This window comes from Ursus maritimus, unplaced genomic scaffold, assembly GCF_017311325.1.
Source record: "Ursus maritimus isolate PB19 unplaced genomic scaffold, ASM1731132v1 scaffold_10, whole genome shotgun sequence".
NCBI classification, from domain to species: Eukaryota; Metazoa; Chordata; class Mammalia; order Carnivora; family Ursidae; genus Ursus; species Ursus maritimus.
The window spans coordinates 25,215,507-25,228,152 of NW_024423344.1; the positions used below are offsets into that span (position 1 = coordinate 25,215,507).

Below are 12,646 nucleotides of genomic sequence, written 5' to 3' on the forward strand. Positions count from 1 at the left end.
GTACTATGAAAACTGTGCAAGTAGAATCTTATTCCTTCACACTGCAGAAGAGGAAAAATTCTAGCCAACAGATTTCAGCGTTGTTATGAGCTCACTAATGTGGCGTGCCTTAGAAGATACCTTCTGTTTACCTGTGACCTCTCCTATGCCTTTTTCTTCCTGAGAAAAGTTCCCCATAATTTTACAGTGTTATCTACAGCTTTATCTACGTGTAAGTTATGGGCTCAGTTAATTTAAAACTGAAGAATTTTACAGTTTTGCCTCTCTCTTTTTTGGTTAAAGTAGTACAAAATGTCAAAAATTAGAAGGAAGGTCACAGTGGAAAATACCAAGACCATATCTGATAGCACATCCCGAAGACCCAGTGTATTTGAGAGGCTTGGACCCAGCACTGGCAGTACAGCAGAGGTGAGTTGTCACTAGATCAGTCACAGGGGTTGTCTTATAATCCTGTTCTTGAATACTGATTTGTATCATAAAGGCGCATAGGTTGTTGTATTGTAGGAATGTTCAGTAAATTTTTGAAACTGAGTTTCATAAAGGAGTGAAAAGGGTAATAATTTTTATGGTTTTTTTTTCCTGATGCTTTTATTGTTTGGGGAATGAATAATGTATCTCAAGGTAGCTGGAATTTTGGTAGCATTTGTTTTAATTTTGTCCCACTAGCATCTTTTTTCCAGAAATAAATATGAAATTTACATAGTCATATCTGTCTCTTAGACACAGTGCCGTAACTGGCTGAAGACTGGCAACTGCCTCTATGGAAACACATGTAGATTCGTACATGGCCCTTCACCCCGTGGTAAAGGTTATAGCAGCAATTATAGAAGGTAAATTAAGAACTTTGAATTGTTCATATACTATTAGAAGATGGCTTTTGTAATTTATCTAGTATAAAAATCTGAAATACAAGCATATATTTGATCAGATTTTTCTCTTTTGGTGGTGGTCTTATCAATAGTCAAAGATCAACAAGATCTTTTTTAGTTGTTCATTTCAAGATTAATAAAATGTACACTTTAAAATTATTTGCTCAGTATTTACTGTTTTTCCAATAGATTTTTTAATAATATATGTATGACTTACTTTCCCCACCCCCAGGTATGTGCTAAAATGGCTTAAGATAGCAGAATTTCATGGATTTACTTTTACTGGGGAAAGACTGTTTTTAACTCTTAAAAAATTAAAATTTAACAAATATAATTTTAGCTTTCTAAGATGTTTAAATTCAGATCTTAATGACATAAGACAGTCTGCTGCAAGCTCTGTACATTAAAATACATTCACCAGATCCCTTATCACAATGTATTAATGTAAATGAAAACAGGTACTTATATGTAGATAAAGAAGGTACTACTACCTATTTAGGACATCTTTTTGCCTTTAATAAAGGCAAAGCTAAATGTAACTTTCCTAATAAAGACCTTTAATTTTTATTTTGGTTCAGTTCATGATGATTATATTATGGTGTTTAAATATGTAACATATGTAAAGTTTGTCACAAAAACAGTTTAAACTTGATTGGTAAACAAGTAGTTAACCAAGTCCTAAAATTGGATGTGCTGATTGCTTTGGTAACAGCAGTAGTATAAAACTGAACATTAGCATTTGCAGATTTTTTTTAAATGGGTGAATTTGTGTGTGTGTTGTGTGTGTGTATAGATTTTGAAACTTAATAGAATTTAAAATTCAGACCTTTAACTGACTTCCTGTTCACTTAAACGTACATTTTAGTTTACTTGTGATGCTGAATACTGTTTTATTTGTATTTAGATTGTCATCTATGCCTTCTGTTAATGTGGAAAAACCAGTTCTTAACATGCGTTTAATTATCTGTATAAATATACACTTAGGTAAAGTGTTTCAATAATTTTAATGTTTTGTTCATATTATTACCACACTTTTAACACATGCTTTAATTCATCTGTGAAATTAATTGTTAACCGACACAAAATTTTTATACAAGAGGTAATTTTGAGGAAAATGGGCAGAGAAATTTGTCTAAAATGGGAAAAAATAGTGTCATTACTAGACTTAGAATACAGGATTTTTTTTGTTCTCTTGTGCATGTTTTTCCATTTGATAACCCCCTTTGGATTTGTCTTTTTTTTCCTTTGTAGGGAAGAAAATACAGTTCATAATGTGATGCAAAGATGGAAAGAAAAACTGTATTTCAGAAATGCTTAGTCACAAAATATTTAAGTCATTATTGAGCACTCATTGTATGTAGAGCACTCTGTTAGGCGCTCCTTAGGGTCGAAACAAGTTCTTAATAAATTGTCTTATTATATAAAGGAAACCACGACACAAAAGATGTACATGTCATCATAATTATAATTTAAAGCATTTAAGTACTGGTTTTTAATAGGTTCCACTTTCAAGGTCAGATTTAACTATTAAAACATTTAATATAGTCCTATAAAATGTACATACAGATATTAATGAGATCCTTTAAAGTGAATTAACTGAAATTATTTTCTTCATTAATCATGTGACTTGTATTGATTGATAAAAGAATTGATTTGATTGATAACTATTACTTGAAATAGATGGAAACATTTATTTGATTTGTTTATATCCTTAAAAAATATATACAGTATTTTTTGGTGGCCAGTGAGGGACATACCACTCCTTAACTTCTATTGCCCTTTTTAAAAGGTCCTCTAGGAATATTGTTTAAAGGAAGTGTGTTTTCTCACTAATGGTGTAAAAATAATTGGATAGCCATCTGTCACATTTTCAGGATGAATTATGAAAGCTTACGAATGTTGACTATAAATATGTATGATTTTACCTAATTAAAAAGAAATCCACTGCCGAAGTCTTGCTTTGAATCCTTTGACTGTTTTCTATTCTGAAATAATTTCAAATTTTAAGAAAAGTTATAAGAATAACACAAAACTCCTCTGTGTCCCGTGATTCCTAAGATGGGTAATTCTCAGTTGTAGATGTTACCTCGAGCCACATATATGTATGCGTGATAATACTGTTGCTTCTTGATTAATTTTACAACATTGTGGTTTAAAACTATCTTCCTACTTTTTACTTTCAAATATAACTAATACCTACATGTGATTTTTAGAAAAACAAATTAAGCTGTTAATTACAAATTCCTTTTTCTTGGCTCACATACAGTTTCTTATTCATATCATCAGTACCTGCCACCCCATGGAATTTTATTGTGTACATTTCTGATTGTAATGGGGAGAAAACTTGTAAGTGATGCTCATATTTTTTATATATTAATATTTAAGCTGAAGCAAATTGTTTTTCTGAACATTAGGAGCCATGAACAGAAAAATTTTGTTGAGATTCATGAGGTATTTCTGTAAATATATTCTTATAAATGTTATATAAATATAGATTTTTGTTGTTTTGTTTTGTTTTTTGTTTTGTTTTTGTTTTTTGGTTCAAAGGTCACCAGAAAGACCTACAGGGGATCTTAGAGAAAGAATGAAGAACAAGCGCCAAGATGTGGACACTGAGTCCCAGAAACGAAATACAGAGGAGTCATCCTCACCTGTTAGGGTAGGAATGAATTTCCCAAAACAGTTAAATTTCAGTAGTGATTTATTACTGATGTTCCATTTAAAATATTATCTTGTGTGCTAAATATATGGTAGGTGTGTAATATCACATTATAATGTTTTATATGGATATAATGTAATTTAGAGAAAAAAAGTCCTCTGGGAAAACTGATAATTCTCTGAATCAGTTCTTGGTGGTAGTTAAGATGAAGGGAATTGGTTCACAGAGCTCAAGGTGAACTTCATAGGATTTCTGTATCTTGGTGGGCATCATGAGTATCTAAAAGTATTCTTAAATTTTTAGAATTCAGCCAGCCATCATATCTGGCTTGTTTCCAAGAAAGATTGAAGTGGGCTACAGTAGAACACTGAGAAATTAAAACAATGAAAGCAAGGCATGGTGGTGACAGAAACTGAACTAGAGAGCTTAGGTGAAGGAAAGCTCATGTGACCACAAAATTTAATGGTGAATTTCTTGGCAATGAAGCCAAAAGAGAAATATATTTTATGATGTAGCTTATTGAATAAAAGAAAACATCAGTGTATCAGTGTTTCAGATATGGAAATCTCATCCTGAGCTAGTGTTTTTAAAGAAATTTATGTATATGTGTTTGTAACAGATTTATTGGGGTATAATCCACGTACCATGCAATTCGTCCATTTAAAGCGTACCTTTTGGTGGCTTTTTGTATATTCCCAGAGTCATGCAACCATCACCATAATCAGTTTTAGAGCATTTTCATTATCGTAAAAAAAAAAAAACAAAAAAAACCAACAACCAAAAAAGCCCTGTACCCCTTTAATGGTTATACCTGTATTATCTAACTGACCACCAGCCCCAGGCAATCACTGTGCCACTTACTATCACTGTACATTTGCCTGTTCTGGATGTTTCATATAAGTGCAGTCATGCAATATGTGGCTTTGTTTTTGACTTGTGTCTTTTACCTACTATAGTGTTTTCAAGGTTCATGAAAGATTATTAGGATATATAATATTTTATGCCTTGTTTTTGCCAGATATTCCATTGTATTAATATATCACGTTTTGTTCATTCATTAATTGGTGAACATTTGGGTTGTTTCCACTTTTTGGCTTTTATGTATAATGCTTCTGTGAACATCCATAAACAGTTTTTTGAGTGACATATATTTTCGTTTCTCTTGGGTTTATATCTAGAAGTAGAATTGCTGAGTCATACACTAACTCTATGTTTAATTTTTTGAGAAACTGCTAGGTTGTTTTCCAAAGCAACTACACTATTTTACATTCTTGCCAGCAGTGCGTGAGGTTTTCAGTTCTCTACATCTTTGTCAGCATTTGCTATTATTGAACTCTTTGATTAGAGCCATCTTAATGGGTGGTAATCTCATTATAGTTTTTGCATTTCCCTGATGGCTAATGATACTGAAATCATTGATATTGAACAATAAGATGTGCCTATTGGCCATCTGCATATCTTCTCTGGAGACATGTCTTTTCAGATCTTTGCCTGTTTTTTAATTTGGGTTGTCTTTTTTGTTGATTTATAACAACTCTCTCTATATTTTAGATACAAATTCCTTATTTATGATTTGCAAAAATTTTCTTCCATTTTGTGGGTTGTCTTTTTATGTTTTTGATGATGTCCTTTAAAGCACAAATGTTTTTAGTTTGATGAAATACAGTTTATCTGTTTTTGTTGTTGTTTGTGCTTTAGGTGTCTTATCTAAGAAACCATTGCCTAATTCAGGGTCACAAAGATTCATGCCTTGTTTTCTTCAAAGAATCTTTGAGCTTTAGCTTTAGCTTTGATCCCTTTTGAGTTAATTTTTATTTATGGTCCAGCCTTATTCTTTTTCATGTGGATGTCTTACTTGTCTCATATTATAATCTTTTTATTAAAATTCTTGAATTGTTTAAAGAGAAACCTTTCTGATAATTTAAGCTACATAGAAACTTGCTTATGACTATTTTTTTTTGATCCTTGATAAAAAAGTTGCTTTATAGTTTTACATTATAGTTTGTAGAGATTTAAATTCAGGAACCTAAAGTATGGGGCGCCTGGGTGGCTCAGTTGTTAAGCGTCTGCCTTCGGCTCAGGTCATGATCCCAGGGTCCTGGGATTGAGCCCCTCATTGGGCTCCCCGCTCAGCGGGAAGCCTGCTTCTCCCTCTCCCACTCCCCCTGCTTGTGTTCCCTCTCTGACTGTGTCTCTCTCTGTCAAATAAAATCTTAAAAAGAAAATAAATAAAATAAATTCCGGAACCTGAAGTAATACACTTTTAAGTATGTATTTTTCTAATGTCTGATGATACATAATACTGCTTTAGAAATCTCAGATAGTAGTTCTTAGCTAGAGGTATGTACATATCACAATTCTTTTGGAGGAGAAAGAGTCTTTTGTAAAATACATGCTGATACTCTACCCCTGATCTACTGAATTAGAATTTCTGGGTAGGGGCTGAGCATTTGTATTGTATTTTGAAATAACCGATTACTCAGAATAAAGAATGAAATCCATGATGTGCTGGTAATGTTTAACAACGACTCAGGGGGAAAAAAGCCATGCTTTGTAGGATTTGCCAATTTCTTTGGCATAGATTCTGCCATCATGGTCAGTTTCAAGTTAGCAAAGTGGTATCAATGAATACAGAGTTGGGAAGAGATGACTCATTTCACACCATTATATAGTATTTTTCACACATACACACATATATGTACATATATATACACACACACTCGCGTATAATAAATGTAATTAATCTCGAGTAAAATGTACTGAAATATTTAGGAAGTGAGTTTTGAATAACAGTTACCTTTGTTTTTATTATTTGTGTAATTGTTAGCTTATAGCATTTAATTTTTAATCATAGCTGTGTTTAACAATGACTTCTACAGTTCCTAAAAATTTAACACAAGAGTTGGCTCTTGTGAGTCAGTGTGAATTGGCTCTAGCATACCATTAAATGGACTGTAGTTCAAAAGGCAAATGTCTAGAATTCATATTCTGAAGACATTATTTTAGGAATTGTTTTTTAATTCTGCTGTCATTTTCCTTATCTGTAAATGGAGGCTATAGCTCTATCAGTGTTTTGCTGTGAAGAAAATATATGTAAAACAAGTAACATGAGTGGCTAATCCATGATGACTATTTAATAAATGGCACGTACAGTATGAGAATAGCTCTTGGCCTTTCCTCTCTAATGTACATTGGTGTTAGGCTCTTAATAGGAGATGAACATCTGCGTTGGAGATTTAGGTTGTTAACAGATATCTAAATCTAAGTGTGCTGCCGATCATAAAGGTTTATATGTTCAGCATATCAATTTAGTAGATAGCAGAGTTGGCATTTCATCAAGAAATTTAAAGCCTGCTTCTTACTTTCCCTAGATGAGAAAGCCCTCAAAGGTGCTGAGTGTCATGCATACCTGCGGGTCATAGTCACAAGAGTGATCAGGTTTTAGGAAATTCCCTATCCAAACTTAGAGAAAACTGTTAATAAGCTACGATACCAGGGTATTAATTATTTTGAGTGATCTATCTGACAGGATAACAAATGCTGATCATCTGCAACACAGATGTCTGTTGATCTTTATGTAATGAATTTATGGAAAAGTCAGATTTAGTTTAGGTAGGGGCAGCCATAGATTAGATAACATAGCATAGCTAAGATAGGTCAAGATACAAACTAACTGTCGTTCTACCCTTTCTCTGCCACTGAATTCAACTCCAGTGTGTCTGAGTTATGAGGTTGATAACCTGTGATCTTGTGGGGAGACAAATTCATAAATAGATACATTGTAATTCTATAGAGTATGATAGTGTGACAGAGAGAGATGAGCAAAACACACAGTGGAAGGAATAAATAACTGCCCGGGGAACCAGAGAACATTTCACAGAGGAAAATGACATTTGCACTGAGTGTTGGAAGCATAGGTGGGATGGAAGAGGGGTTGGTGAAAGTTTAGAAAGAGGAGAAAACCAACACAGTTACAATAAGGAGTTTTAAAGGACTAGTGAGTTTGAGAAACTGTGAAGCTCTGTGCCTAACATACAGAAATTATAGCATGTGAATTTGAGGTGAGGGCTGAAGAGGTAGTTAGATCAGATTATGAATAATCTTAATGTGTCAGTCAGGGCTTGGCAAGAGAAAAGAGATTTGTATGCCAGGAATCTATTCTTGTTCACAGATTCACCTCCAGACCCTGGATCTAGTAAGTTCACTTAGTGAATAAATGAAAAGTGATTCTGATGTGTAGCCAGTGTTGAGAACCCCTGGTGGCCTAGGGTCTGTGCTCCAGTGGGGCTGTTAAACACTTGAAATGTGGCTAGTTTGAATTGAGATGTACCGTAAGTATAAAATACGTACTGAATTTCAGAGACTTAATATGTAAAATAAAAGCCAAATCTATCATTAATAATTTTTATGTTTATATGTTAGAATGACAATATTTTGGATATACAGGGTTAAAAAAAATATTACCAGAATTTTAATTTTCCCTGTTTCTTTTCCTTTTAACATCAGAACAATAAAATCCCAAATTACATATGTGTTGTATTATATTTCTGTTGTAAAAGGCTGGTCTGGACAATCTGAACCAACTTTAATACAGTGGAACTAAATTCAACACAAAATCCTGAGGTAGAGTCAGTAGGATTTGATGACCAAAAGAATGAGTGGAGGGGACATGTTAAGCCTAACTAAGCTTTCCATGCCATTAAGATGGAGAAGAGAACAAGTTGTATTGTGGCCCCTTTTGTATATTAGGCACATATCATGGACAACTAATTTTTGGCACTACTTTTAGTACTTGTATGGACACTAATGTGCCATTATAGTTCCTGTTGACATTCAGTTGCATTATCTTATGTTTAACAGTTCCAGAATAACAATTAACAATAATATCACTAATAATAGGATCGCTGAGAACAGTTTAAGATTTCTTTGTAGTTCTTAGGGTATATCTCATTAGGGAAATATCTGTGAAATCTATTAGGGATATAAAATCAAATTATTGTATGTCAAGTCACTTGAAACAGTTCTTCTCTGAGGTTAAACCACAAAATTGTACAATAGTTGGCTTTGGGTGGCTTTCTTTATTTTTGATTTTTGTTTTAGGGTTTCTTCTTTCTTTTTGATTTTTGGGGCTTGAACTCATGACCCTGAGATCAAAATCAAGAGATTGCACCTGAGCTGAAATCACGAGGTAGATATTTAACTGATTGACCCACCCAGGCACCCCTTCATTTTGTTTTTTAATCATAAAACATTTACATGGCTGCAAAGTTAAATCTCCAAAACAGGTTATATTCAGAAGTCTACCTTTTATCTCTTGATTGCTCTGTCCTATTCTCTGTAGGTAACTACTCTTACTAGTTTTTGGATTCTCCTGCCACTTTAACAGATACACATGCACACACACAGATGCAAATATACATATACATGTATGTATATAGGTACATATACAAATTAGTGTTTATGTAGGGGTATTTCTGCTTTCATGTACATTTTCTTGATCTTGCTGTTTTTACTTATTACTGTATCTAGGAAACTGTTCCATAGCAATATGTAGAAGTATTTCTTGTGCTTTTTTACATTTGCATAGTACTTCATTGTGTGAATGTACTGCACATGGTTTAACTTGTGTTCTCCTGGCAGACATTTAGGTTATTTCAGTCTTACTACCACAAATAGAACTGCAGTGAATAGCTTTGTGCACTTGTGTTTTTGTTTTGGGAGTTTTGTTTTTGTTTTTTAGCGAGTCTCAGGGAAAGATAAATCTGTCGAATGGAACTGCTGTGTCAAGGGTAAATTTCCTGTGTAATTTTGCTGAATAATGACAATTCTTGTTCATAGCCATACCATTTTGCATTGTTGCCAGCAGCATGTGACAGTGCCTATTTCTCCTCTGCTTTGTTAGCATATGTGGTCAAATTTTTGAAGTTTTGCCAATTTGACCAGAAAAAATTGTGTTTGTATAATTTTTATTTATGGTTCTCTTATGAGTGAAGTTGGACATCTTCCTATATTTAAGAACCTCTTTTCTGTGAATTCTGTTCATATTTCCTGCCCATTTTTCCATTTTTTTTTTTGGTAGTTCTTTATTTTTAGAATCTCTATCTTGTAGGGATAGTAATTTTTTCATTTATGATATCAGGTGCTGGTAATTTCCTCATTTTTTAATTTTTCTAATACTTTATTTTTTTAGTTTAGGTAAATAGCAGAATCGATCAGAATGTACAAAGATTTCCCATATCCTTCCTACCTCCACACACTCACAACCTTCCGTACTCTGAACATCCTGAACTAAAGTGGTACATTTCTTAAAACTGATGAACTTATATTGACACATCATGATCACTCAAAGTCCATAGTTTATATTAGGGTTTACTCTTGATATTGTACATTCTGTGGGATTGGACTAATGTATAATGACATGTGTTCACCATTATAGTATCACACAGAGTAGTTTCACTGCCCTTAAAAAGTCTTTGTGCCTATTCATCGTTCTTTCCGCCTATCTCCTGGTAACCACTGTTTCTTTTACTGTTTCCGGAGCTTAGCCTTTTCCAGTAGGTTGACTTTTTAGATTGGCTTCTTTCACTTAGTAATATGAATGTAAGGTTCTCCCAGCTCTGTTTATGGCTTGATAGTTCATTTCTTTTTAACAGTGAATAATATTTCATTATCTGGATATACCACCGTTTATTTTTCTATTCATCTTTTGAAGGACATCTTGGTAGCTTCCAAGTTTTGGCAATTACGAATAAAGGTGCTATAAACATCCTTGTGCAGGTTTTGTGTAGACACAAGTTTTCAACTCATTTGGGTAAATACCACAGAATGCCATTGTAGGACTGAATGGTATGAGGACGTTTAGTTTCCCAAGTTTTGGTTTATCTACTTGACGAAGTTCCCCTCTATTTCTAGTTTGCTAAGAGTTTTTATCACGCATTTTTTTATTATTCCAGTTTCTCTTATTAGCATATCGGTTTGCTTATTTTTACTTTTTTTAGTGGTTGCACTAGAGTTTGCAGTGTAAGTTTACAACTAATTGAAGTCTCCTTTCAAATGACACTGTAGTGCTTCACAGGTAGTCCAAGTACTGTATAATAACAAAATTTACTAATTCTTTGCTCAGGAATATCATAAGCGATATTGGGATTTTCTGCTCTTAAAGGTTTGGTAGACTTCCCATGTGAGACCATCTGAATCTGGTACTGTTTTATGAAAAGTTCTTTAACTATTTTTTATATGGAAATTAACTGGACTTTTGACTTTGTGAAATCAATTTTGTCAAACTGTATTTTTCTAAAAAATTAATCCCTCTGGGTTTTTAAACTGCGTAGAGTTGTGTGAAGAAATCTCATGTTTTTCCTTATTTTTCTTTGTTCTGATGCCTGTTTTTACTTTATTATATCTGATTTTGGATACTTGTGCTTTTCTCCTTTTTCTTGATTAGGTTAGCCAGTGGAGGTTTTGTTGTTGTTTTGTTTGTTTGGTTTTTTGTTTTTTGGTTTGTTTGTTTTTTCAAAGAGTTAGCTTTTGGATTTGTGGATTAGTTCTTTCTCTTTTGTAACATACTCATTTGTTTTTCTTTTATTCTTTCTTTGGTTTACTGTATTCCTTTGTTGAATTGGTTGAGCATTTATTTTTATTTGATTTATATTAGTATTTAATGCTTTAAACTTTGATAAATGGTTTAGCTGAATTTATGGATCTTATATGTCATGTTTTCATTATCATTATTTTCAAGAAATTCTCCTTTTTAGGTTAGGATTTCACCCAATAATCTTTTAATTGAATGTTTTAAAATTTTCAGGTTGAAGAGCTTTTTGTTATGTTTGTGTGTTATTTTGATTAAAAATAACTTCTGTGTTATTACTCTTTTTTTTTTAACTTTAGTGAGATTTTCTTTGTGACTTAAGATATAGTCAGTTTATCTGAATTTTCCCTGTGTGCTTGAAAAGAAGAAGTATTTTCTATTTTTTTAGTTTTCAGGTTCTAGAGTATATCTAAAACATCTATTATTTTGATCTTCTGTATTTTTAATATCTTTGTCTACTTGATCTCTTGGTTTGAGAAGATCTTGTTGAAGTATCTCAGTGGTATGTCTCTGTCTAGTTTTATCTACATCTCTTGTACTTTCTGCACTTTACTGCTATATTGAGTGCTCAGGTACAGAGATAATAACTGTTCTCTTTTCATTATAATTTTTTTAAAGCAGTGTTTAGAGATAACTTGAGTTTGGTTATCTGTTGAATGTACTTTGAAGAATACAGTCTTATTTGTGGCTCTCCTTATTATGAAACAAGATAATATAATTTTTGTGATCACTTCATAAAATCTCCATTAACCCTATAAGGGGAGTTTTCTTCAGTAGTTGTAAACAAATTATACTACAGTTTCCCCAGTATAGATCTACATTTCTTTATTCTCTGTGTTTTTATAATATTGAAAGGATCTGAAATTATACATCTGTGAATAATTTAAAATTTTAAAATGTCTGATTGTATCTGTTTAATAGCTATAGACTGAGCTGAGTTTTTGGGCTAATGTTTGGGCCAAAAATCAATGAACCATTTTTCATTTTTTAATACCCTTCATCAGAAGTGTCCAGTTGAAAAGTTTTGAAAATATTAAGGTGAAAACCATTATCTCAATAGTAGTTTTTTCCAGTTGTTAATAGCTTTGATATGATATGTGGTAGTAAATTACAGACAAGAAAAATTTGGATTAACATTAATTCTAGAGTTTCTGACAGAAAATTAAGAATTCACTAATGATGTTAGTGTTTTGTGAAACTAAGTATATTTTTAGAGTAATAGAGTTTGGAATCTTTTTTTTTTAAGATTTTATTTATTTATTTTAGAGATAAAGAGAGAGGGAGAAGGGGGGAGGAGCAGTGGGGGAGACAAAAGCAGACTCCGTGGTGAGCACAGAGCCTGACATAGGGCTTGATACCACGACCCGGAGATCATGACCTGAGCCGAAATCAAGAGTTGGATCATTAACCAACTGAGCCACCCAGGTGCCCCTGGAATCATTATTCTTTAAAAATAAAAGGTACGAAAAAAACCCCCAAATCCTTTGTATAAAGCATCGAGTGTTTAAAAACTTGATATTCTTTAATATA

The 12,646-nt window shown here is 32.8% G+C and overlaps 1 protein-coding gene across 7 annotated transcripts in view; it reads left to right on the forward strand.

Moving 5' to 3' along the window:
* The window catches only part of ZC3H13 (zinc finger CCCH-type containing 13), a 97,442-nt gene that overhangs the window by 5,757 nt on the left and 79,039 nt on the right, over positions 1-12,646 (forward strand). For 6 of the 7 annotated variants that reach the window (XM_040622876.1, XM_040622885.1, XM_040622886.1 and 3 more), the window contains exons 2-4: positions 283-408; positions 721-830; positions 3,417-3,528. In XM_040622876.1, coding sequence (XP_040478810.1) covers positions 292-408; positions 721-830; positions 3,417-3,528 — 339 coding nt within the window. In that variant the 5' untranslated portion in view covers positions 283-291. The remainder of the gene's footprint in view (positions 1-282; positions 409-720; positions 831-3,416; positions 3,529-12,646) is intronic. The other variant, XM_040622879.1, reaches the window with a different exon arrangement.